At 36.8% G+C, this 27,497-nt stretch overlaps 1 protein-coding gene across 8 annotated transcripts in view; it reads left to right on the top strand.

The window, feature by feature from the left end:
- Positions 1 to 23,659, top strand: part of LOC139979948 (uncharacterized) — a 103,571-nt gene extending 79,912 nt beyond the window's left edge. For all 8 annotated transcript variants that reach the window (XM_071991206.1, XM_071991207.1, XM_071991209.1 and 5 more), the window contains 5 exons: positions 15,145 to 15,603; positions 16,238 to 16,397; positions 17,356 to 17,453; positions 19,505 to 19,676; positions 20,502 to 23,659. In XM_071991206.1, the coding sequence (XP_071847307.1) occupies positions 15,145 to 15,603; positions 16,238 to 16,397; positions 17,356 to 17,453; positions 19,505 to 19,676; positions 20,502 to 20,846 (1,234 nt within the window). In that variant the 3' untranslated portion in view covers positions 20,847 to 23,659. The remainder of the gene's footprint in view (positions 1 to 15,144; positions 15,604 to 16,237; positions 16,398 to 17,355; positions 17,454 to 19,504; positions 19,677 to 20,501) is intronic.
- The last annotated feature ends 3,838 nt before the right edge of the window (positions 23,660 to 27,497 follow it).

Raw genomic sequence — 27,497 nt, 5'->3', positions numbered from 1 at the left:
ACGTATTGATTATTACTCAAAATAAAATTTTAATTGATGAAATTTAGACACCCACATAGTTGCTTTTAACACCAAATGAAGGTTTTTAGGAGTGTGTGTGAAAATAGAATTCACTTTGTTTTTCAACATTTATTTGCGGGACACCTTTCATATTAGTATGACTAATGACATGTCAAACGTATATTGATCAGTTTTTGGAATTTTTCCAAAAATTTGCCTTTTATTCCGATATATATCCGAATTGAAGCTTCACTACTGACGTTAACAAACAACATTGTATGGGAGTTTAAAGTATCGAGACAGGGGAAATATCAATATATACATTTTATTATATATTATTTATAGTTATTTATGTAATATTATTTATTCTACTACAAAAATACCTGCCATGATAATAATTTTCAGAATTAACTTTGTTTGCTAATAGATGCTACCTGCCAATATTTTTACGGAAGTAAAATCATTAAACGAAACTAACAGGTACCCCTCCCCCTCACTCAAAAAGTTGATTAATGAAAGGATATGAAACTCTACTTCACTTATGATTCAGAATATTTTTATTTTCACTTGAGTGTCATTATAATAGTTAAATGAACTTTATTTCCTGTTCGTTAGAAACCACACCCACGATTACTACATGATCTGAGTAGAAATTGTCAAATGAGTGTCCTACACTTCTACTGTATCATGAAATGTTGAATCAAAATTTATTATCACAACAATTCATTGGGGTTGTTGATTAAGCTGACCTGGTTCCAGTCCTGTCCTGTTGATGATGATGATGATGGTGGTGACCAAATCTTCTTTGTTTTGGTTCACTGGTCTGAGAGGTCAAGGGCCTCTGTGGTTGTATTGTCCACTACAAGCTTCACAGCTTTCCTTAATCTCCCTAGCCTTGAATCTGCCTGTAACCAAGCAATGCCCAACATCAAAGCAAGATTATGTCAAGCAAGATTATTTCTTAAAGGCAGCTTTTCAACATTTTTTGTCAACAATTTTGTTATACCAAGTGTATGATTATCAATCAAAATATTATTGCATGTGACCAAACTAAGACAAGTGAAGGTTAACTTAGGGAGTATTTAATTAACAAACTAATGGTTTCATGTCAAACTTTGTCACCTAGTCACTTTCTTCAATATCAGTCACCCGTAAATATATAAATTGCAAATTTCTTTTTGGTGGTTTTAGTTGAAATTAATTTGAATTGATTTTGAGATGATCTTTAATATGTAATAATCTCTCTAGTCTTTAAATTTAAAAAATATGATTTTATGAACATTTCTCCCTTCTACTACCCATCCCCCCACCCCCCCCCCTCCCTCTCACTTTTTTTTATATATCACAGTTAGGTATCAATGTACAAGGTATTTCCATGAACATCAGTGCATTTCCTTCTCATGTATAACCTTCACAAACAAGAACATTTTATCTGGATGTATCCTAGTGAGAATATGGATTAATTGGGTGGCTCGGCAAAGCACCTTTTTCTTTTTTTTCCCTTTTCTTCCCCGTTTCTTTTTTTCTTAACAAGTTCACAATTTCTGAGAGAATTAAATCTGGGTGGACTAGCTTACGGACAGTGAAATAGGCAGTAGTGTTTCCGCTTAGTAAATTAAATACAGCCCAGCAATAGTTTTAATTTTAGAATCCCAGATGATATACTTTGGTTGTTGTACCGACCCTTTAAAAATTCAAACTGAAGTCAGAGAAAAGAACAAATCTTTGTTGTGGCTCTCTTTGACCTCTCTCTAAAAACCCAATTCTGTTTCTAGATTCAAAATTATATATGTAATATGAAAGGGAAAAAAAGAGAAAAAATTAAGCTTATTGAGTTTGCTTGAAATTGTACTCTTGACCTAGAATACATGCTAAGGGGGGGGGGGGGGGTTATTAAATAAAATTAAAGATTAGTATTAATGATGTTATATCATATGTGGTTTAGAAGTAGAAATGGGCCTGTCGTTCTTCTGCTAGTCTTGATCGGTATTTGGGCGGAGAGATAAAGTTTAATTAAGTTGGAATGTCTTCTTTTGTTTATGTTAATCTCATAGTGTGAAACTAATTAGCCACAAACTGAAACCCGAAAATTTTAATAGTTGTATTGTAGTCCACACAGTTTGTTTGCTGATGGGATCAACCTTTCAGAATATTTCAGTGGTTCAAGGGTGTTTAGATAGATTTGTAGAGTCTTGGTGGTAGAGGGTGGTTGTTTTTCTTGGATACTCCAAGGAAACAAAAACATCTCTGTATGGCCGGATTGCTTTGTCATACCTTTTAAGAGGACCCTTGTTATAACTTTGGCAAGATAACAGAGTTTTTTTTCCCCCAGAATTTTCTTGACTATCATCCTTTTATCTCCCTCATCTCTGTTACCTTTTCTTCCTAAAGCAACATGCTTAAGTCAACAACAAATAAACAGAAAGAAAGTTCAGATATTGGGTATAAAATAAAAAGTATTTATTTAATATCATTAAAGTATTGTATATTTTAAGGTTTTTAGACAAACTTGGGGATAGTAAAGCAGACATCCACATTAAATGTATTTCCTTTATTTTTTCTCTCTTACCTGCCTGCTATTCATACACACCCAAGTCTCTAAGTATAGGAACCTATTAAAGTGAACATCATTCTGTGCTTGCCCAAACCAATGATTTTGTGTGCTTCTTTTTGTGTGAGATGTTTGTTGCCTAAAAGCAATAGGTCGTCAATACATTAAGCAACGTATGATGAGTTTTTTGTCTCACATGATGATGATCATGATCATTTATGAAAACGACTGATTCAGATTTAGTTCCTACATTGAATTACCTGACTTAAGTTCTAATTTCATGTGGTGCACTAACTAGCTAGTTACATGCCAACTATTACACACTGAAGTAGTCACACTCAGCGGGCTCTTTCTGTTAAGTAGTTTATGATGTCAGTTGACAGTTGTTATTCCAAGTATTACCGAGTTAACTTGGGTTCAATACGGGCAATAGCTTGTAGGGAGGGACTTACTTAGTTAATTGTTTAAACTCAGGATGGTTTGTTTAATTGCCAGAAATTCTCAACTATCAAGATGAATCTTTGTTCTATAATCCCCCCTCATCTCTTGCTCCGCGTGGGGTCTTAAATTAAACTCTTGTCACTTCACTTATGTCTGGAATTCCATCTCTGTAAAGTCCGATGAGGTTTCGTCACCTCCGTCTCCGTTTTCATTCTCTCTCGTAGCTTCCGTCCTTCCTGTGAGCTAGCTAGTTTCCCGGAAAACGCGGCGTAGAGGGTTGAATATTTAAGAGAGAATTATTTGCGATGCTGTATCATGATTTCGTTTCTATATTTAAAAGTTCACTCGGTTGGAAGGGGGCCGAAGAAACCCGGTCGTTTACCGTGTTGGTAAATTTAGAAGTGGGGCTTAACAGAATTGTGATTAAAAAAAATAAACAAGTGCATGGCAGTAGCTTGACATCTGGACAAGACAAATTAGATGTGTATATTATCTACTATTGCCTGTAGACTAGTAAATAGTAGTTTGAATGTATCATGGATGAAAAATCCTGACATTCTCACAGAGTAATACTTCCATGGTGGTGTTCAATTTCCTCTGCTGTAGAGAATAGCAGTAAAACATGGCTGTACTATAATCACTAATTAGACAGTTCATGAAGTATCTTTAAATCCATAGACAAAGAATAAGTTACATTTTGTTTTGTACTACAGGAGACTGTGTGCAATCCTGATTATAATATATACAACAGGAATCAGCATGCAATCCTGTATATTATCCAACAGGAATCAGCATGCAATCCTGTCTATATATATTATACAACAAATCAGCATGCAATCCTGTCTATATATATTATACAACAGGAATCAGCATGCAATCCTGTATATATATATTATACAACAGGAATCAGTATGCAATCCTGCCTATATATATTATACAGCAGGAAGCAGTATGCAATCCTGTCTATATATTACACAACAGGAAGCAGCAGTTCACTGCCATCCTCTGTCATACAAACTACAGTATCTACTATGATGACATTTGACATTACTTATTGGTATAATTTTGGGATCTGATATAGGGTAGTTCAAGGCACAAAGTAGCTAACACCAGAATGCAACATGTTGATTTTAATACACACAGCAGTTGATGACATTCTGTGGTCAAAATTTTGGATAGTTTTTGTCAAGTGTCTTTAAAGGTTAGAAACCACCAAATTGCTGTTTCAGAATGACTTTGCCATATAGTCATGTCAGTGTTTGGTTTTCCCTGTTCTATTCACTGTTATGAATAGGTTTAACGTTTAGTAAATATTTTCTTTTACGGTCAGAAAGGGGCACCTCTGATATAACATCCTGTATAAATTGAAATGTCTACGATTCATACAATTAAGTATCAAGAACCATTTTAGTCAAGAGAGAACTAAATATCCATAATTGGCACTAGCTAATGCTAGAAATATAATCAAGAGATTATCCTGGTTGCCTAAGGTTACACTTATACCGAGCACCGTGTTCACACGATTGTCTGGTCGTGGTGTTGTCATTTTGGTCATGGTGTAGGGCTTTGTAACCCTCTCAAATTATAGTTGAAGTTTTGGATGGGTTTCTGAATTTGAAGCAAACAGAAGGATTGCAGTGGCAACAGAGGACACAGGTGATGGACCATGACATTCATCACTGAATATATTCATGGATATGAACAAATATTAAATCCAATTTGTCTTCAGACCCAAAAATAATTGATGGAATTCTCCAACTCAAACTGTCTTAGGGAAACCTCAATTGTAGAGATTATACACAGGTTTGTCAGTAAACACATGGGACCCTTTTTTTTATTTTTTTTATCTGCCTAATCTCAATACCCTGAAGAATGTTGATGAGATAAGGTACAGCACCTCTTCCATCTAAGTGGTTTTTATCTAGGAAACTTTTCTTAACAACAGCAGGAAGGTAGTTAGGTTGTAGCCTCCAGAAACACACTATTACCAATCTGTTGTCACTACTGTAAAAGCAGATTAGTACCAGGGACCCCCCCTCGTTACCATTTTCGGCTTCAATTTATGACTGAGATATAACCTTTGTCTCAGTAAGGTAAGATGCTGTACAAATCTCCTTGCTTAATCGTTCTATTGGGAGAGGTTTCCTGGGCAAAATGTTCCAGTGGTGCAACAGGATTATTTGTCTCTGTGATAAAAGATTTCCTTGTAGGTGGTCAAGATTAAACAAGTCTTGAGACCTTTTTCAAAGCGATTAAACTTAAGGTCTGTCTGCCTTGAAATATTTTATAGTTTACCAGATGCACGGGATTGTGGTCAGAAGTGTTTTAATAGTGTCTATCCTCTGGGGAAGTCTGATACCTTGCTGTAAGGACAGGGAGATATATGTGTGTATAGCAGTGGAACATGTATGCACTGTAACCTCTCGATAAAGTTTCAGCTGTTGTATAGGACATGCTGTGATTGGGATCGCTATGGTATGATCTTTGTATCCTGTCTGAGGTAAAGTTGGTTTCATAACAGCTTAATATTTAGTAGGAAGTCTAATAGGCATTTGTCATATCTTGTGTTTGTATACATGAAAAACTATATATATATATATATATATATATATAGATATAGTTATATAGATATAAGTAAAAACACGCTATTCCATTGCGTTGCAACTCGGAGTTTCGTGCACACATTGAGTTCTTTTCACTGCGGCGATCTTCGATATATGTATATATATATATATATATATATTATAGAAATAACATTTACATGCAAAGATTTGGATAGGAAATGTTGTTGAAAAAGTGTGCTTTTTACTACATGAGCATATGTAATAAACTTAGTATGTTGTATTTTATGAACATGCTTGTTTATAGTTTGTGCATGAAGGGTGGGGGGGGGAGAGGGGTTTTTATTTAGAATAGTTCACGACTTAACCAACAAAATGCTCCTGTGATTGATGTCCTTATTTGACAGAATTACTTCAAGCAGAGTCTCAAACTGAATGAACGCTGTTGAATTTAATCCATCGACCATAACATTCCATTGGTACCAGTGTTTCCAGTGACAGGAGGTCAGAAGTAAACCTTCAATCCTTAAGTCTGTACCCTGGGTCTACGTCATCCCCAACCTTGTGGAGTTACTTTTGCCAACACTCTCAGCATCCTTGTAGCCTGTGTTTGAGCAGCAACCGTTAATTTAATCTGCTGAAAAATTTCGCCTAAAACGCAAGCAAAAGTAAAAAGCATTTCTCAGAACTGATGGGTGCTTGGGTATTAATGCTCAAAAGAATATTGTTTACAATCCTATACCAGATGTTCTGGGGGTACATCTTGTTTGGACTTAAATTCATCCCTTCAGTTTAAGCTTGATTAAACAGTATTTTCTTGCTTCGATAAAAGAATCTGTTTGCTTGCGTACGTTCCGTCACAGCCGCCCGCAAGAGGGATACCTGCTCGAATACCCCAGAAAATTCATGGAATTTTCTCTTTGAATGGTTAAATGGCAAGACACAGTTGTCCTTCTAAGAAGGCTTTTGAATTATGAACTACGCTCCTCTCCTCGTCTGTAGACTTTACCCAATAAATTCCAAGCAGCTCAGAAACTTACTATTCCTCAACTCCTGTCTGGAGGAAAGAAAAACAACTTTCAGAAAGGAGTTTAGTTCGAACTGTTCAGTAAAATTGCTGGAAGGTATTGTTGACAAAGGCTTGCAGTTAATAGCTTTTTACTCTCATCCCAACAAAAGAAGTTTCAAATGTTAGCCAAATTGTACACAGAAAGTGGGCCTCTAAAGATTGTGTTCACTCCAGTGTAAGAAAACATTGGCCCTGAATAGCTTCTACAGAAACTTCTCACATGTTTGTTCCAGCTGGTATTCGATTTGATTGTTAAGTTCTGGGATATTTCCAAATAGAAAGAAGTGGGTAGGTATATACAAAATTGTGTATTTCTATGGTCTCTTTTTCACCACAAGTTTTTACTACTGTACAGTACAAACCGTTAGGCTAGGGTGGTTAGTCAAGCTAAGTCAGCACTGAGTGTAGGTGTGATAAGAGGCTTGTGGATATGTGACCTATATGTGTGTGTTTGTGTGTCCAAGACTGAAGTGCATACATTGTTTTACGGTGAGTAATTACTTGAGTCTACCAGTCAGACCCATATCTATTGTTTTGTTCTCTGCCATTCTTCACTCTCTATCGTGTTTGTGGTTAGTCTGTAAGGGATTAGGGTAATTCTCCTGTTAGGATCAGTCGCCCTATTTGTGTTCTCATTTGTTGAATATCCTCTCCCCTTTTGAAATAACTGTGGTTTAGTCCACGACGACGATGACTCACAGAGCTTTTTGTACACAGGGTTCAACGGTTAAGCAGAACACTTGTTTGAAATTGTCTTCATTTGCATTGCTACTTCTGCTGGCCAAAGTACAACAAGCTTTATTTGGCTTTCACTATTACATATATATCACTGTAGAGATAGTATCTGATACTATATAAACATTGTAGTTTTGGTTGTATTCGAAGCTCTGTTTTCATATTAGCAATTTTTTGGAGCAACGGTATGTACATCCGTGTGGACGTTGCTATTATATACTGAGGTACTAACTGTGATTACATATTGATGACAAGTGCTGGACTTTGGAGGTCTTTCTTTCATCATGTTTTTTGCTCTTGCAGGATCAACTGTTAAACGAGAAAGGTTTGGAAAAACAATACTTTACTATGTATTTGAAATTTATTTTAAGTATTCTTTTTTTCATTGTACTTTATCAGCAGTAGTTCTGTAGTGTATATATGTGTGATCTAACATAGGGAAGTTATACCTACACTAAGGCCTGACTTAAAAGACTTCAATGAGATATGCTTTATACCAACTTAGCCATCATTGTTCATCACATAGCTTGTACAGAAGCATGAAAATAAGGGTAGTTTGAAGTATGGCTAACTTGATGAGATGAAATCATCTTTTAGAGCAGTTAATGGTCACCAGTATTGCCCCCCCCCCCCCCTTCAGATATACTCAACAGTTAAATAATGGTCATTCGTATTCTCAACTTACAACAAGTGTTTTCATTCCCAATTTTTTTTCCTCACTGAAACATTTTATTGTCAAATTTACCATTCCTCGATGTCTGGAAATAGTTGAATGTTGCTCTGAAAACCTTCAGCCATTTTTGGCAACTTGAGCTAAATTTAGGTCCGATACTGGTCACTGACCTTTTATGGCTTCCCTTTGTATACATATGGTTTATCACAAATGATTCACTTCTGGAATCATCGCTCTCCATTCCAGAAATCGGATCTCTTATTCTAGGAATCTTCAGCCTATAATAGTTGTGTATATATATATTACATGATGTATATAGTACATGATGGCACGGCATTTGTCATGGCTGTACAGAACTGATATATTCAGTGACCATTCTAGCATATATTGTAGCATATTTGTCTAACAATTACGTTCAATTTAACTGATATTCCGGAAGTTAACAAACGGAGAGGGTAACAACCAGTCAGGTATCTTAGATTACAGTTTATATCCTGTTATCCAGGTCATTACTAGGAAGTGTTTAATATAATTCTCAATTTGACTGATCAAAAACAATTTCTATTACAAGTAAAGTTTGTTTCGACCGCTAATCGAGTTCATAGAAGGCGGGTGGGTTGTTTTTCGACAGATTGAGTTTATATTAAGTTGTTAACACATATACCTGACTGACATTTCAAGAAAGTGATGTGGGTTTCATTGAAGAAAGTTGTGAATTGATGACTGATTAAATTTGTTGACGTTCTAACTTTACAATTTCAAGGTAAAAATTGGTGAAAACTCAGCTCTTCTAATTTCACATGTTCCATACGATGAAAACAGCTTTCAAAGATGATACAAGTATGTATGTTAGGAATAGTCCAAATGATCGTCCCTTAAAATGGAACAGGGCTGCATATAAGTTTAGTTGCATTTATCACCAGTTTTCTAGTGACCTAAATTGAACAAGGCAGTATTTACTGAATGTTTATAGTACGATTAAGTGTTGCTTTTAACGTTGTATTGTACTTAATCATCTTTTTAATATGTTAGACCCAATACTTTATCTAACCTCCTCCCCCCCCCCACCCCCCTGCCAAATTCTGACCGTTGCCCATGGAATATTCACTATCTTATGAATCGACCCTTCTAAAGTCTCACAAGTGATGATTGTAGCCATACCTCAGCTTTTTACCTACGTAAGGTTGATGTCATTCCAATGGTATACCAAGAAATAGTGATCATTCAAAGAAACTCCTTTCTAAACACATTCCAGCACTTTGTTTATGTAATGATTGTACAGCACTAGGTTATAATTTAATTAGGACAGTGAAGATTAATAAACAACTATGTTTTGATTTACTCTCTCTCTCTTTTGTAGTGATGCTTTCCAAGATAATTGCAAAATATTAATTAGTTGTTTATTATCTTAAATAGTTTACTAGACAAAACAGCATAATATATATACAGCTTAATCTAGTGCAATACCATATATATGCATTGATGTCATTCTTGCAGTTAAGGGTACTGTGCTTGCAAAGAATCCACCTTATATATATATATATATATATATATATATATATATATATATATATACACACATATATATATATATATATATATATATATATATATATATATATATATATATATATATATATATATATATATATACACACATATATATATATATATATATATATATATACACATATATATATATACACACATATATATATATATACACATATATATATATACACACATATATATATATACACATACATATATATTTTTCTTTCCTGCTAACAGGGTCAGCAGACCTCATTGGCCATAAATAGTTTTTCCAAGTCATATGAGTTCTAACGATCACAGCTCGTTACAGCGACTGTCATAGATTTGTTTTAAGGGATGCACCGAAATGGCCTTGCCTTGCTCTTGTTTTGATTGGTCACCTCTCAAGATACATACCATCATCACCTTCTGTAAATTCCATCACCAACTTTACCACAGCAATAACCTTTGGCTCTGGCAGAATTGGCTTGGAGAAAATCTCCCATGCCAATTTTAAAATTTCTTCCGGTGTTATTGTGACATGTTTCTAACGGGGATGCTTTGTTTTCTGTCGTCTTCGGTCCCAATTGTTTCTTGTGTGCAAGTAATACCTTTTATACAACATTCTTTTTGCTGAAAAAGTATTTTGCTATTGGACATTGTATTATTTGGGGGGGAGGTGGGGGCACGGATGTTGGGGGGCTCAGGCGTATTATGCATTGTGAAATTAATACTCTGTTGCTGCCAGTCTTGACAAACTTGTCTCATGTCAGTTTAGTGATATACTCAGCATTATTGGCCATTCTTAGCTTATTTATGATTCAAATGCCAGACTTTAAAAATATGCTCATTCTGATATAGCTAGGTATCAAATTGTAGCAGAAATTGGTTCTAAGTGTGGAAAAATTAGTTGGAAAAAAAAATCAGATATATTGCATAGTAGTTTGTTTGTTTTGTTTGTTTTTTTACTTATTACTGGCTAACGATCTATTCTGCAAATAACATTTCTGGTCAATGACAAGGTCTCTATTGACGTAGTTCCCGTTGAATAATGGGCCGTCCGGAAACTTGCTTGGTTACGCTGCCTCGTAGGCTCGACTTAATGGCTCGTAACGTGAGAGTAACTTCCTGACTTTGTCAATTTTCTGTTGTGTTTTTCCACCCGATTGTGTCGGTTTCCAATACAGTTTCTACAACAACACTGCAAGTGGGAATCTTGTTGGCCGGTAGAATGTCAGAGTACTTATGTAAGAGTACTGTGAGGGGTGGCGAAGTGAGCACACCACACAGTTGAACCCACATGTCTATGGTCTATGGTGACCCTGAGGCCAAGTGCTAGTGAATAATTTCCTATATTGCAAAAGTATTGTGTGGGGGTTAATCTGTACTTCTCGTTCCGCACTAAAACAAGACTCCTGTGAGTTCTGTTTTGAGCCAAACAGTTGTAATGGTTTATTCGTTATGTATCTGATAGGCTCAAGCAAGGAATACTGTGACATCTTTAATAAAATGTTGCTGTTTATCATCATCATACTTCTCTCTGATGAATCATTACAGCCATATCACAGGTGTTAACAACTCTTGACTGTTTTTTAAAAGCTTCCACTGTTAGAATATGTGATGCCAGCCGTCTATTTAAAACAATATAATCATAGCATTATCTTAAAATTTGATAATTGTCATTTCATGGCGCAATGATGTTTGAATTTTTTCCATAAAAAGTTGACATTATTTGTATCCCATAGGGGTTGGTTCTCTGAGAGATAAACAATCATATTACAGATTTCATGATCAAATTTAACAGAATTCAAGCTGTGTTTTTTTATTTTTTATTTATATATATCACTTCCAATTTTCAGAAATGAATTTAAAACTAATTAAGTAAGTTAATGATTAAACTGAATTTGGTGAACTGTAGGCTAATGCTGTAGTGTGATCAGTTACGTTCTTAAAGAGTAGTCCTACACCAGATACATCAAAATCATCAGAATCTAAAAAGTTCTTCGTGAAGAAATCATGACAATGCAGCCATTTAAATTTCATCAGCCAATTGACTGACTATACAGTTCTAACCGAGCCACTAGTATTATAATACACACACCGAATGTTTAAATTATGAAATTCCGTACTTTTAACATGAATTGATAGAATCTTTTGCAACACCACTGTTAACACAAACCTACTTGCCTTACTTTGTATAAGTCCCTGTCTGTGTGTTGCAATTGTACTTTTGATTCAACCTTTGTCTGTGGTAAGAATTCACACAGCACTGCCTGTGTTAGTGTTGGCCTTTCAGTTCCTGACTGCTATCGGTGTTCGGTCTCTCTCTGGTGCGATGTAGTCATTCAAGCATTAGTCTTTGAGCTGTACACACGCATTGCTCATTGTCACTGGGATTTACACAGCAACCTCCGTTCTTCGTTCACCATGAGCTTAGACGTTTCCTACTGTGTTGTTACACTGGACAACGGTCAGAAAGTATTAGCACCAATGTTTCCATCTAAAAACATGGAGAAAGGGTGAGAATTGGTTTTAATGAAATTAATTTCTGTCTCTGCTAGATGTTAGATATTCTGTGGTTCTCTAGTATATCTCTATGACCGTCTGTATGCTCTATGTGAGGTTGACATTGGTGTTTTATTGCAACATGCACTGTACTAAAAGTCAGAAGGTGTTAACAGATTTTTTGGTGCTGAAACTTTTGTTGATATATCATTTAATAATTTATTAGTCATATATTTTACATATTTGATAGGCCATATATGGCATTATAATGCTGATACAGTCATTTTGTCCCTTGGTCGTACCGTTTTTAAGTTTTTTTTACCATTTTTAAGTGACAGGCATTTTGTCAGTTGTCGGAAAAGTAAAATTCAAGTTTAAAAATTTAAGAATTTCTTTTCCAAAATATCATGGCCAAAAAAAAACAAACAATGGAAACATGTGTGAAAGAAGTCAAAACTAATTTAGGTAAAATAAATCATGTGTTATTTGAGAAATTTATGTCCAACATATTTTCATTCAAATATGGATACTTTGACTGGAAGCAAACCTTTCTGGATGGTTCCACCATCTCTCACCAAACAGTATCTCTGAGACAGCTACTGTTGATGGTTTTTATTGATGTAAATGGGGGAGGGTGGGGGGGGGGCAGGACGTTGGGAAAATGAAAAAAAAAAGTTGCTACCCAACTTTTGTATATAGTATTTTGTATTTTACAAAGATCACTTGCCTCACATTGCATGCCAACAAAATCTGCTTCAAAGAATGGCACCTTATATTTTTAACTCCACCCACAAAGTTGCAGGTTATAAAAAGGCTGAAAAGTGGTGCTATCAGCAAATATTTTCTTTGTTGATTACATTTTCATAGAAAGCCAGATCGTATCACATGCCCTCTATTGTGCACTCCAAATACTTCTGCTTTTGTCTGTTGTCGTTACCAATCACAATTCAGAATTGGTTGCATCATTCAAAAGAATATTGTATCGTAACCGCTATACATACAGGTGAAGAATACCGCAAAACAAATCCGGGTGCATGTAGACTACTATTCATGCATGCTTTTGTGATATATATTTAGGTAAGGTATATATATGACGATGATAAAGTTGTTTTTATAGACCTTGTTTTAACTAGAAAAAAGCAACCTTGGTTTGGTAAGAAATCAAACAGTATGTTAATGGGACCATGGGCATGCATTACTACTGTTAACCTGGAATTGTAAAGGTTAAATCTCTCAACTATAGATTTTAGCCTAGCTCCGTCTTTCATCTCTACCCTGTCCCCCCCCCCCTCTACCCTGTCCTCCTCTACCCTATCCTTCCTCTACCCAATCCTCCCTCTACCCTATCCTTCCTCTACCCAATCCTCCCTCTACCCAATCCTCCCTCTACCCTATCCTTCCTCTACCCAATCCTCCCTCTACCCTAATCTTCCTCTACCCAATCCTCCCTCTGCCCTATCCTTCCTCTACCCAATCCTCCCTCTACCCTATCCTTCCTCTACCCAATCCTCCCTCTGCCCTATCCCCCTCCCCTTCCCAACCAACTTTAAAAGTCTTAAACCTTACAGTTGTTTGTAAATTATTTGTCATTTCTTGTTGATGCTGACCTGTGCATCTGCAGAAAGAAGGTATTAACTTAAAAAACCCAAATTCTCTTTCAATATCTTCCTCTCATCCCCATCCCTTCCTCTAGTCTTCCAACACCTCCCAACATGCCCCCCCCCCCAACCCAACCTCCTGTATTGTACATCTCAAGATTCTATCATTTTAGTAACTTCTTTACACATGATACTGATAGTTTTTATTGTATCGATGGTCATATTGATACTATCATAGTTATCCTAAATTACAGTTTGTCTGGCCTAGTTTCTGATGCTAGTTCAGAAGGTTTGGAGCTCCTCTTCTCAAAGTTCTTGTATTCTGGTACATATATTTAAAGCTCAGCTGGGCTGTAAATTCATTAACACCTACTTGAACTCCTTTTGAATTCACAAATAGCAACAGTTGTCTTTGTGGGTCAATAGGAAACCATGGTTACAGAAGCAATATATGTCCTCAATTGAGTAAAACGCTTTCTTTATTAAGCGCCATTTCAAGAATGTAACGTCAATAGGGCTCGGTGGTGTTACGCCCTCTTGGTGTGTGTGACGTGTTGAATTGAACAGACAAGTTTATTTCTGTTCACAAACTTTGTCCTGATTCGACTGTGAACCACATCAATTGTCTATTGTGCATTTTCCATGCACAAATGGGTCTCAACTATGGGACCGGCAAGTGTGTATATTTAATCATAAAGTAGACTGTAGCTTTGTCTTCTTAGACCTTTATTTTTGGGGGGGTTTTTTGGTATTGCATTAGTCGTGGGATTTGGGGTGTAATAATAATTGAACTCTCTTTGTACTCTGTCATCATTTTCAGTAACCTTCTGATTAAATTAGAACACCCACAAATTTTGAATTGTCATGGAAAATATTTAATAGCGCCTGGGTAGTCTACGAAGCACTGCTACGTATACGGTACATGGTGACATACGGTCTGAGGCAAAGTAGAGATATATATACAGACTGAATTATTTTATGCACAGTATGATTATATACAAACTTTTAAACAACTAATACACAGCCTGAGGGTGGGGGGTGGGTATGTCGGTGAGCGAGGGGTTAGGATGGTGGTGTCGATGTGAAGTCAAGATTTTTCAAACTGATTAATTAATTAATTTTTTCTCTTGAAACCAAGAGACACAGGATGGCTGCATCCAAAGTTTCTGTCATGAAACCTGTATTGTGAAATGTTTTATTTCCATTCCAAGGATTCGCCAATGTCTGTTATGGAACGTACAGTACTATCCCATGTTTTGAATGTGTACAGCCTAGTCCATACAGTTCCTTGCAATATTGAATCTATATATTCTATTGCATTTCAGACATCAATGTTCTAGCTCCAACTCCTCCTAAGCCCCTTCCTCCACCTGCCTTTTTTTTTTGTCTGCAGTTAATCAATGATTGCTCCCTGAGGTCATTAGCTTTGCCTTTTAACGTATGCTTAAATCCTTTCTCGTTATTTCTATTTGCTACAGGGAAGTGATATCGGTCCAATCAGTTCAGCCCGTTGCGGTAGATCAGAGTTCATACCCTGTTAAAGTATCATCCCCTGTCACGGCCAGAAAGGTGTCCTCGGAAGACGACTTATTAAACAGAAGCAAGAGTCCAGTCGACCACCAGAAGGACAGCCCCGTACGGGATAACCGCTCTCTGGATAACAGAGACGTCGTCGACGAGGACAGCGGGACGGAAAAGTCCAGTCTAGAGGATCGAGAGGACAACCTGTCGAAGGAAGACACCGAGGAGGCGGAGGTCAACGAATCGGACGACCCTCTGGTCAATCGTGTGCTCTCATTCCTCTCCACATCTCAGACCTCGCATCTCCGAAAGCTTTATCCAGATCAGCGGAAGGGAAAGCGGAAGCTATCCAGGCCCTCCTCTGGCAAAATGCCAAATGTTTCATCTGATGAGAAGGATAAATACGCATCGAGGAAGTAAGTCAATCGATCGTTATTATCCTATTTGTGAAGATAAGGATCAGGAGAAGTGGAAAGTTTCGGTGAAATCCAAACTTGTAACGGAAACTCTTTGTGTCCCTGTCAAAATATAGCTTAGCCTTGGATGAGCAGTGGGTGTGGAGTTGAAGTTCACTAGAAGTAGCTATATATAGTTAGTCGGTCGGTGTCTGTCGTCCGAGCGTACCACAGCAGGTGACTTAATGTACGCTAAATATCCAAAACACTTCTTGATTTGCAGAACAGTTTGAGATATAATTAATAAAACATGAGTGATGATCATTATTTACATTTTGCTCAAGGTGGTATGAACAGCATTATTAGCAGAAGGGCTGAATTGTTGAATGGTCAGGCTGATAAACCTCTCTGTCATATCACAGATTTCTGAAGCATTACCATACATGATTATTCATTAGCTAGTTTGTATACAGATCCCAGCATGCACCACTGAGTACAACGGTAATTCCGTAACAAAGAAGAGACTCGTGCATGATGCTTCTTAATTATCTAATGTTCCTCTTGCAGCCTACCATGCAGTTAAAATCGACCTATCCATTATATGCCAATTTTTTATACTCATAACCATGGTGTCTTCTTCTTGTTCTCTATACAGGGACAGCCTCACCCCTGATGAAGGGCCGTTATCGTTGAGTCTGACCCGCTACTTACATATTTCACCGGGGAGGGCCAGTCTGCTGAACAAGGCCAGGGAACTCCAGGGGTCAGATGTACCCTGCGACGGGGAAGACGCAGAAAAGCTGAAAAATACAAAGGTAAATAAAAAAAATATTGTTTGGATTTGGCTCAACTCAGAAAGTACAGACCCTTCACTCTTTTTATGAGCTGATATGGATAGAATAGGATTGATGATGACTTTTCCCTCTCCCTCATAATTTCACAGATTATAACAATGAAATTTGCATTAGATACCAAAATTTATTGTTTCCTCTCACGCAGCCAAAACAAAGATTTTGAAGCGACCATAATTCTTATCATCAGAACCTTGACTTTGCAGCTTTGTTTGAAATAGATTTCATTGACGATTTTGAAATATCAGATTAAAAGTTATGACAATAATCGGATAATTAGTTCACTTTTGAAAAAGCACCAGGATTAATCAGGCGGCTTTAATAGGGTCGGTAAAAAGTTACTGACCGGAAAATTAGATTGAATATGTTTTTATTTCATTCCTTTTCTTTATATTATCCTTTTTTGATGGTCAGTGTGTAGGGTTCGAACTTAAGGGAGGTTGCAAAGTTAAACATCTGATGAATATGATATCTCTGGGTATTTTTTATTTGTTATATTGGATGTAAATTTGAAGGAAGATAATAACAATTGTCTGCCATTGGTCATCTATGGTGTATCCATGGTAACCCAACTGCCGATGTTACTTTTGCAAAAATGGGAAATGTTAGGAATTAGAAATTCCAATTTCACCTGTGGGAATAAATGAAGTTCCTCTCCTTAAACATTGTTCAAAACTGCATCTACATTTGATTCAAAGTCTTTCAAGTCAAGTCACTGCGGACGCAGTTCACCAAATGTGCCCGAGTCTGGTGAAACGTAGGGACTCTTTCGCCATTTCATATTTGTTCGATACCTGGGTCGGTTTGGATTAAGCCCGGGGCTGGCCGTTGCTGATAAGACATGGTTACCCACCAGACAATGATATCATCTCTCGAATATTTATTTTATCGTAAATCCTCTGACGTTGTTATCTGCCCACAGGAAGAACTGATAGAAAGAATATCGAGGAAAGTGGAAGAATTGTGCAATACCCAAGGGGAAGTGAAACAGGAAATTCAGGAAACGGAGGAGATCGGCAGGTATGTGGTACACACTCTAACAATGTCCTTTGGAAAGGTGGTTTATAGGTAGATGATGAAATCAGTGCCATAGCACCACGATCCATTATGAAACCCTCTTTTGTCATCACCTGTCAGAATCAATTTTATGTTGCAATATTTGCACACCAGCTTTTTGACTATTCCATTAACTTAGTCTGCAAACAGCCCTCCACCCTCCCCCCCCCCCCCCTTCCTCCTCCATTTTGATGCCAGCGAGTATGGGCTGATGTGCAGATGTTTTTGAGAAGTGTTCAGAGATTGAAACTTCAGGGTATTTGAAAATTCCCCACTTAGGAAAGAAGAATTACTGTTGCCATACACTTTTCTTTTGATATGCAGTACCCTGACACCAAGGTGTCATTCTTTCACTTGATATCTAAACTCCCAAACTTTCTTTGGTCAAATTCATTACCAGTTTATTATGATTTATTGTGAATGAAAACTTGACAAAGAAAAGCAGTGTTTAGTTAACCTTGTGTAGCATGCTGGCCCCAATTGTGATAGCTTGAATGGGTCGAAGGAATTTAACTTATTTTTTTTCTTTGTCACCCATAGATAATACCCTTGTATTCTATCAATTAACAGTAGGCGATATATATATTACATATTATATAAATATATATGTATATATTTCTTACTTCAAACTGTTTTCACCTCTTTGTAACCCCTTATGAAATGGACAGATGAGAGGTATAGGAAGGTTAACTCCAGGGGTCAAATCGATTGAGCTCAGACCCTCCCTCACCCACTAAAATGGAGATTATCTCCATGAAAGCATGTATTTGTGTTCTGACAAAAACAGAGAAAGATAAGCCTTTTGTTAAGCTAAGCTATGTTTCTACATTAAAGACAAAAGCAAAATAAATTGTTCAGAATTGATGGGGAAACATAGCTGGTTGTATTATATCATGATGATGAAAATAAACTGTGCTTTCAAAGAAGAGGTAAAGGCATGGTTTCCTGTCAGTGATCTTAAATATTATTTTTATAGCTGTCAAGAGACTTCTGGTCTTGGGGGAGGGTGTGACAGTGTCTTGGAGGGTTTCTTGGGGGAGGGTCTTGTGGATAGCTCATGCTTGTGTTTCTTGCTATCCACTTTATGACATACAGGTGTAAAGAGATGAGGGGGGGGGGTGTGGGTGATGGATAGGGGCAAAAAGACAGTGGAGGGGTAGAGGGATGGGAAATGGTGGGATGGGATGGCCTGGGGAGGCTAAGGGAGATGCAAGGGAGGGGTGTAGTTGGTTGATGATACTAATGCACTCTATAGAATCAGAAACTTGCTAAATTATTCCTGTTAACAAAATAAGACCAAAATTAATCAATTGACAATCTGTAGATGGCATATGACGACAGGGTGGAGGGGGGGGGGATGGGGTGGGGAGTTGTTTCATGGATTTGCTGACAGCCTTTGTTACTTAACAAAATACTGCAAGTTTGTTTTTTGAATTCTTCCGAAATTTACCTAAGTTTTTCTGAGGAAGTGATTCACAGTATAATGTCCTGTGGCTGTTGTAACATCATTTTCACTTTTCCCGTCAAAAACGTGTGAACTCATTTCCTGTATATATTTCCTGTATAATTCGTGACAAAATCAGGAGTTTTGAGAGTGCAAGTTTCTGACTGGACCATTAAAATGTCTAACGTGTTTACTAGCATTACTAACGAGAGGATGTTATCGTTCAAGCGAAGGACATTCGCTTTTGTCCTTCTCTGTTTTCCTTTCTCTTGAAGCAAAAATTGTAAATAAGGAAAGTACCATTGAATTAGGTTATAAAGTTGAATGTCTACTATATCTTCTGAAATGTTTATTTATCTGCTGCCAATCACAATGGCAGCTGTTTGTTTTCTTTTTTTTTATATTCCTTTTTATTATTTATTTTCCCTCTTTTATTGTCCCCCCTTTGGGTACTCTCGTGCCTGCTTTTGTTCTTAAAAAGTATAATATTCTCCTTTAAATGACTGTTAAAGAATCTCCATCAAGCTCTGATGTATTATAATACGTTAAACATCTTCCTTCTCTTTCACAGACAACTTGACGGTACCATTAAACAGTCCTGCTCGGCCGAAATTCAGAAGAAGTACTCGACGTATATCGGTGATTTGGAGAAAGTCACAAAACTCTTGCTAAATCTTTCCAGGAAGTTAACCAAAGTAGACAGTATCTTGCACGACCTCAAGGAGGACAATAAAGAAAACAGGGTAATTTTGATGATTATGCAGTTAATTGATGCTATGAATATGCATGAGATCAACAACAATAGAACAGATTGCCAGTCTGTCGGGCTTGTCAAAACCATGGACCATCATTGAATTGTATATTAAATGAAATATGGAAAATAGTGTCATGGAATAGGGTTTTTTTTTTGGTCAAACTGTTATTGATAATTTTCTGGAGGTTATTAGAAGTCACTCTGAAGAAGCCAAACCTTCGGTTACGAGTCTCTAGAGTTTATCGTATCGATTCAGCAAAAGTATTATAATTAATAACATGAGCCAGCAAAATTATAATTAATAACATGACGTAGTAGTGGTACATTACCTCTCGCTTCCGTTAGGTTAATGGACATGCCATAAATCTAATGGCTTACTCCTCCTCAAGGGATGAATTCACTTTTCATTTAGAACGGAAGGACAACTTAAAAAGCCATAAATATGGTCTATTGGATAACTGAACGACAGATCATGTGAATGACTTGTGTTTTTAGAAACTTTCCCAGGATGTAGTCTTGACCCTGTCATTTTTCTGTATGTCTCAAATGGATTGACTGCATTGATAAAGGAATCTTGAACCGATTTATGTACCTTTGTTGGTAAGGTAAAATAACAGTAACCACAATATTTAGACTTTAATTTATCAACGAGGCTTTTGTCTGGTAGAACTTGATCAAAAGCAAATCAGGCATTCCTGAGCATCTTTCACAGAGGAAATTTTTATTGTGAGATATTCACAGGAATGTTTGAATCGTCCAAACTATTTCTTTGCAGCTGTACTATTATTCTTTCTTTCTTGCTTTACCCCAAAAGGACAACTTGGAGAAGATGAAAAGTAATTATGCAAGTCGCTACGAGGATGCCAAGAAGTTGAAAGAGTCCATCTCGCAGAGACACGAGGACATCTCGTCGAGACTGACGGAGCCTCTCTCTCCCGGCGAACACGAAGATTTCACCTACTTTGTAGCCGTCAGGTGTAGGCTTCTCATAGAGGCTCAGGACATTGAAGATAAAATCCAGTTGGGGAACGAGCAGATACAAGCGTTGAAAACCAGTCTGGAGGACCAGACGAGTAAAAATAACGAAGCGGAGGAGAGCAAAGATGTGAACGGAAACTGTAATAACGAAGGACACAACAGTAAACCGTTCCCCAGCTGATGGGACGGTCTGGCGTCCCCCTTGCATCAATATGTATTCAATGAGTGAATCAAACTACATGAGAGGAATATAAACGCATGAGTTCTTGCAATGGTCAACAAGGTCAAAGGTCAAGTACTTTGTATCCGGTTCTACACTGGAGTAAGAAACGATGTGATTGGCTCTGGATTCTTCTCCATTCCTGTTTTGTACCGCGGTGACGCTAGCTCGGTCGTCTTAACATTTTTTACTCCGAGTAAAGTATGACTGCATCATCTAAGACTGAATATTCATATTAAATGCTTCGTCTCTGACTAAATATTCATATATAACTGCTTTGTCTATGAATGAATATTCATATATAACTGCTTTGTCTGTTACTGAATATTCCTATATAACTACATCATCTGTGAATGAATATTCATATATAACTGCATCATCTGTTACTGAATATTCATATAACTGCTTCGTCTGTGACTGAATATTCATATATAACTGCTTTGTCTGTGACTGAATTTGTTCTGCATCATCTATCCACTGAATATTCATATTCATCAGCTTCACAACCTGTTAGTATAAGATATACAAAATTCTCACTCTCTCTCTGTAAAGAGATTATCTCTTTTTACTTTTTGTAAAGCTGTTCACCATGATCTTAACAACTATATAGCTTAGAAAATGATTTGCAACGGGTGGCAGATGTAATAATCCTTCAGTAAGATTTTTGCCATTTGAATTCAACTTAAACAACAGGGAGAAGTCAAAAACAAAATTGTTGGTTTACCAAAATGTGTTTTGTGAGGAATGAGTTTACTCTGCCTTAATATAAAATGAAACAGAAAATTCTTGTAATCAAATGTACTTACGTGTATAGTAAAGTTTATTTATTGTGTGCCTTTGAAAGCGGCATTTGTCATGTCCATTAAGAGGTGTGCTGATAGTCTTTGGGGTTTTTCCCCCATCGGCTTTAAAATTACTCAGCTGGCTGAGTAGATAATTAAATATACAATATTTGACCATAAAACTAAATTATTTAATTTTTTTCCTCACAGTAGTGTATTGTTTCAACTGCACAATGATTTGGTTGCGTTTCTTTTCTTCTCTAAGTTTTTGTACTTCAGCGAAAAGGGAAACTGGCAAAAATAATTTTCCAGAGAAAATTTATTTTAATTGTCCAAGCAGTAGAAATAACTAGGATGACCCTAAAGTCTTCTAAGTCTAGAATAAACATTTGTTTACAAAGAAGAATTGAAAAGAGTAAGTAAATATGCATTTTTGTTCATTTGTATGTTAGGCATCCATTCATCTCAAACACAAACATGTGTGATTTTCTACAGATGGCAAGTCAATTTGCCTGTTCACAAATTTTAGAAGTTGAGTTTGAAAACACACAACTGAAACTTTCCTTCTTGCCAGTAGTTTTTTTGTGTGTGTGTGTGGTAAATTTGCTTTCTATTCCCTGTGTGTATGCAGTAGATAAAGTATCTTAGAATAATTAATATTCATGACCTCATGAATACCCAGCATTCAATGACAGACTTTATACCGCAACTGCAAACTTACCTATTAAGAGTTTGGTTGAGCATTTTTAATTTCTGTTTTTGTTTAAATTTTCTAAAAGTTAAGGGTAGCCTATAACCAGCCTTTCCAATAGTGCACCTTTAGATGTCTTTCATATCAATATTTCTATTGGATAATCAAATTTTGTTTTCAAAAAAGTTTGGCCCATTTTGCAAGAACATTTGGAATTTTCATGGTTATGTCTTGGTGGCGCTCTACTCTGCTGTGGACATTATGAGGTCGTACTTCCTTCCCACATTTCCTGTACCTGGGTTGAACGGAAGCTTATTAAATGTAATGGAATATCGCGACAGTCAAAAGTATTCTCCTTGTACACTGATAAGTACCGTTCACATTTTAACAATTGATGTTGCATCTACACGTTTGCTATAAATTACCTAGCTTGTTCTATCAATGTGAATATGGTCATATTAGCTACGATAAAATGTTCAAATAAGAGATTCCAGTAAGGTTCCTATCTCTCTCTCTCTATCCAGGCCTAGGAGTATTTTTCTGAGAAGAGATGGCAGTTAAGTTAATCTGAAACCTGTTAAAGATATGCAGCCCTGCCCAAGCATGTACAACCTGCTACAGAACAAACCCCAGATTTAATATATTACCCTTTTGTCAGCTGTGGAAATTTGGTTCAACTTCCATTATTAATGTTTGAAATGATTAGAAAGATAACGATTATAGATAATAAAAAAAACCAGTGGAACTCAATCATTTTACAAAGTATCGCAAAACAGTTAAATTATTATCTTGGGATTGACATGGTTTTGTAGAAATGTGATCAAAAACCATTTACAAAATTGGTGCTTTTTGACTTTTTTCCCCCCCTTGTTCATTTGGCTTTGACTCACCTTCCTGTGTTTGTGTACTATTTTACATGTTTGGAATGGGATTTTTTTTATGTTCCTTTTCTTTTCTTTCTCAAGAAGACTTAAAATTGCTTATATTTCTTACTAAATAATGACTGGATCATTTAATAACCTTTTAACAGACAAGGCTTTAAAAAAAGATGTTTGTTTTTTCATAGTCGTATAATTTTGTATTGCATTACTGTGTTGGATGACGTAGATAGGTGCTCGGCTTGCTATCTATGAAAAAGGGGTGAAGGGTCATAGGGGTTTTTGACAAAAATTTGTATGTTTTTTCCTTATTCCATTTTCTGATTTTTATGCTGTAAATTTAGAAATATGCCGACTGCACACTCCTCATGTGCTGTAACTTCATGATGAAAATGACAAGAAAAGAAACTGAGCAAAAATGAATATTTTTATTGTTCATGGTCATTTTTTGTTGTTGTTTTGTAGTCAGGTTTAGTGGTAATTGGCTTCTGTTGAGAAGAAGTTGATAAATTATAATATGCAATGAACTACCAAGTCACTAGCACCATGAAAAGGTCACCTGAACTCTGGGACGATTTCGTGAGAGTTACTGCTCACAAAAAAAAAAAAAAATGGGAAACTTAGAAACGAAATTAATTTCATCTTGGAGCTATTTACATAATGTTGCAGATGGACACCACTCAAGTTATGATGGCATACGCCCTGTAACGCACAGCTCGTGCAAGATTTGTCAGGGACAGTAGATGCATTTTAAACCTAACTTCAATGTAAAATCACTTGTGTGTGATCGCACCAAGGGGCTTTACAAGCCTGTGCATGTGAGACTAGGGGGAAATGGCACTATCGAATAATAAAAACAATGTAACGTTTAAGGAAGTCGAGGAGTTCTGGTGTCAGGTGGGGATGGCTTTATTTTTTATCTGATTGTGCTACCTCAGTTAACTTCCTACTTGATAACAGGTTAGGCACTTCAGATCCTGTGAAAATAAATAGTCCCTTCCCCTTTTTATTAGAATAATAAGCATTTATCCAAAGAAATCACCTATTACCTCAAAAAGGTCGTCACATTTTAAGGTCAAGCCATTCCAAAGTAGTTTTCTTGATTTAAGTCAACTCATCGACTTGAGTCATTCATGCCTTATTCAAGTTAATATACAACTTCTTACGCAGAAATTGACTAATCCTGCTTTTAAACATTCCTTATATTTACCAAGCCGAAATGAGTACCATGCCTAAGAAGATAAGATTTGTTGTTAGCTAAATCAAGTCACCCCACCTTCCAATGGAATGTTAAATAATGAATCTGATTCGAGGGTTACCATATATCCCCTGACATATCCTCCTGTGTCAATCTTCAGGTCAATGTCCGGGTGGATTCTTGCTTGATGTGAGGCAGATGGGGTAAAATCTGGGATACATTAACAGTGCATAAAGGGGGAGCCTGCCTTTATCTTTGTCCCAGGGTCAAAACCTGGCCCTTGATGCTTCTAGGTAGATTTGTATCACTTTAATCAGAATGCAATAATGCATTGAAGTTTCGATTACTTCATTGCAATAGACTTCTGCTTATTCACCAGAAACAGCTAGGCCTATTGTAATACAAATGTCCTGAGTTCTACCATGAGATACGCTTTCGTATTTTATGGTTTCCAGAGTTTGACTGCTGGTGACCCAGATGACCTTTGACCTCTTCCAAAAGCACTTGTGTTTTTCCATTCAATATAACGCATCTGCATCCCACTTATAAACAATATCCATGCTTCCTAACTTGAGATATAGTGTTTACAAGATTTTCCAGTGTTTGACATCTGGTGATCTCAGATGACCTTTAACCTCCACGTTAAACAATAAACTTCTTCTCTATATGATTCATGCACATGACACGTATAACAAGATTTCCACAATTTGACCCCTGGTAATGCCAAATGACCTTTGAACTCCACCCCACCAAATATAATAAGGGGTTTGAACTCAACGTGTCACAACTACATACTTAATATAAGATTAGTCCAAGCTTTCCTTCATGAGATATTGTGTTTACAAGCTTTCACAATTTGACCTCTGGAGACCCCAAATGACATTTGACCTCCAAGAAAACAATGATAGAGTTCATCTACTCAATGTGGTATTCCTACTCACCAATTATGAAATTGGTCCAATTTCCCCTTCTTGAGAAATCGTATTTACAAGCAATGCATCACACGCACACACACACTCATCCATCTGTATGACTACAAAGGTTACCATTATCACCAAACCAAAACGCAGGATCAATAACATTGCGAAACTCCTGGTGTGATGAAGTCCTTCCTGGTTCTCCTCACAAATCGTATCCAGGGTTTCCAAAACCTCTCAATACCTTTTTTGCTTGGAAAAGTTTCCTCACTTAATTGAAATTTTGAGCAAAGTATATGGCAAGGAATCACAAAGACAACTGGTTCTTTCCATATTTGTTTTTAAGTCTCCTTACATTGTTAGGTTCAAATATTAGAAAGGCGCATTATTTCTCAACAGATACAGTGGTGCAGTGGTAAGTGCATGGATAATGGTGGGGACGCGTGTCTGTTCTCTGATACAATCTAAGCGGTGCGCGACCATGGGTTCGCGGGTAGCGCACAAAAATTGTTTTGGGCAAATATACCTCCCAGATCGCCGGAAACAACACTTCCCAGACCCAAATGATGCTCCCAACTTCCTTAATTAAATTTTAGATGTCATGGCATAGAAATTTTAGTTTGGGGGAATGCATGGGCGTCTGCAGAAAAAAAAACTTCAGATTCGTAATCAGCGTGTCGAGACCTACCAGAAAAGATACACATTTATCGCCTTTGCGCCCTCTTATGACACTTTTTTCGCTCAGTTTACAACTTCATACGAACAATAGAAAAGCGAAAAACTTTTAGGGACAACAAAAGATTTTAAACCTTTGTTCGTCGTAAAAGTTTTTCGGTCTTACTTTTGCAAGTTTGAGGTGAAAAAACTTGGTGTCGCAAAGTCGATAAATGTGTATCTTTTCTGGTAGTTCTCGACACGCTGATTACGAATCTGAAGTTTATTTTGGAATTGGGTACCAAAAAGAGGTACTTTTAGTAACTTTTCAGACAAAACACCTATTTTTGCCGCAAATAAAAATTGCCAAAAATTGACCCCAAATCGATTTCACCCAAAAGACGTAGCAGGGAAATCGATGCTCAGGAGCCCAAATCTGCAACTCCCAGGTCCATATCTGCTTCCGTTCGGGAGATAAGTGGTCCCAAAGTAGATAAAATTACGTGTTCTTTATAAGTGCAAAATTTGGAAACCCCCTCTTTTCAGCCCCTCTCTTGTCCTCTCTGAAACACCCATCGACATTAAAATTATACGTGGAGTAGAAGACACTATTGTCTTTGTTTTACACCAATTTCGTGTAATTATCTGACCGGGAAAGGCTTTTTGTCTATATGATTTCTATTTGTGCCAAAAAATAGGTGTTTTGTCTTGAAAAGTTAAAAAAGTACCTCGTTTTGGTACCCAATTCCAAAATAAAGTTCAGATTCGTAATCAGCGTGTCTCGAACTACCAGAAAAGATACACATTTATCGCCTTTGCGGCCTCATATGACACTTTTTTCGCTCAGTTTGCAACTTCATACGAACAATAGAAAAGCGAAAAACTTTTAGGGACAACAAAAGATTTTAAACCTTTGTTCGTCGTAAAAGTTTTTCGGTCTTACTTTTGCAAGTTTGAGGTGAAAAAACTTGGTGTCGCAAAGTCGATAAATGTGTATCTTTTCTGGTAGTTCTCGACACGCTGATTACGAATCTGAAGTTTATTTTGGAATTGGGTACCAAAAAGAGGTACTTTTAGTAACTTTTCAGACAAAATACCTATTTTTGCCGCAAATAAAAATTGCCAAAAATTGACCCCAAATCGATTTCGCCCAAAAGACGTAGCAGACACTAATCGATGCTCAGGAGCCCAAATCTGCAACTCCCAGGTCCATATCTGCTTCCGTTCGGGAGATAAGTGGTCCCAAAGTAGATAAAATTACGTGTTCTTTATAAGTGCAAAATTTGGAAACCCCCTCTTTTCAGCCCCTCTCTTGTCCTCTCTGAAACACCCATCGACATTAAAATTATACGCGGAGTAGAAGACACTATTGTCTTTGTTTTACACCAATTTCGTGTAATTATCTGACCGGGAAAGGCTTTTTGTCTATATGATTTCTATTTGTGCCAAAAAATAGGGGTTTTGTCTTGAAAAGTTAAAAAAGTACCTCGTT

The sequence above is a fragment of the Apostichopus japonicus genome, chromosome 14, assembly GCF_037975245.1.
Source record: "Apostichopus japonicus isolate 1M-3 chromosome 14, ASM3797524v1, whole genome shotgun sequence".
NCBI classification, from domain to species: Eukaryota; Metazoa; Echinodermata; class Holothuroidea; order Aspidochirotida; family Stichopodidae; genus Apostichopus; species Apostichopus japonicus.
Note: the sequence above shows the minus strand (reverse complement) of the source record. Positions and strands in the feature narration are given on the sequence as shown.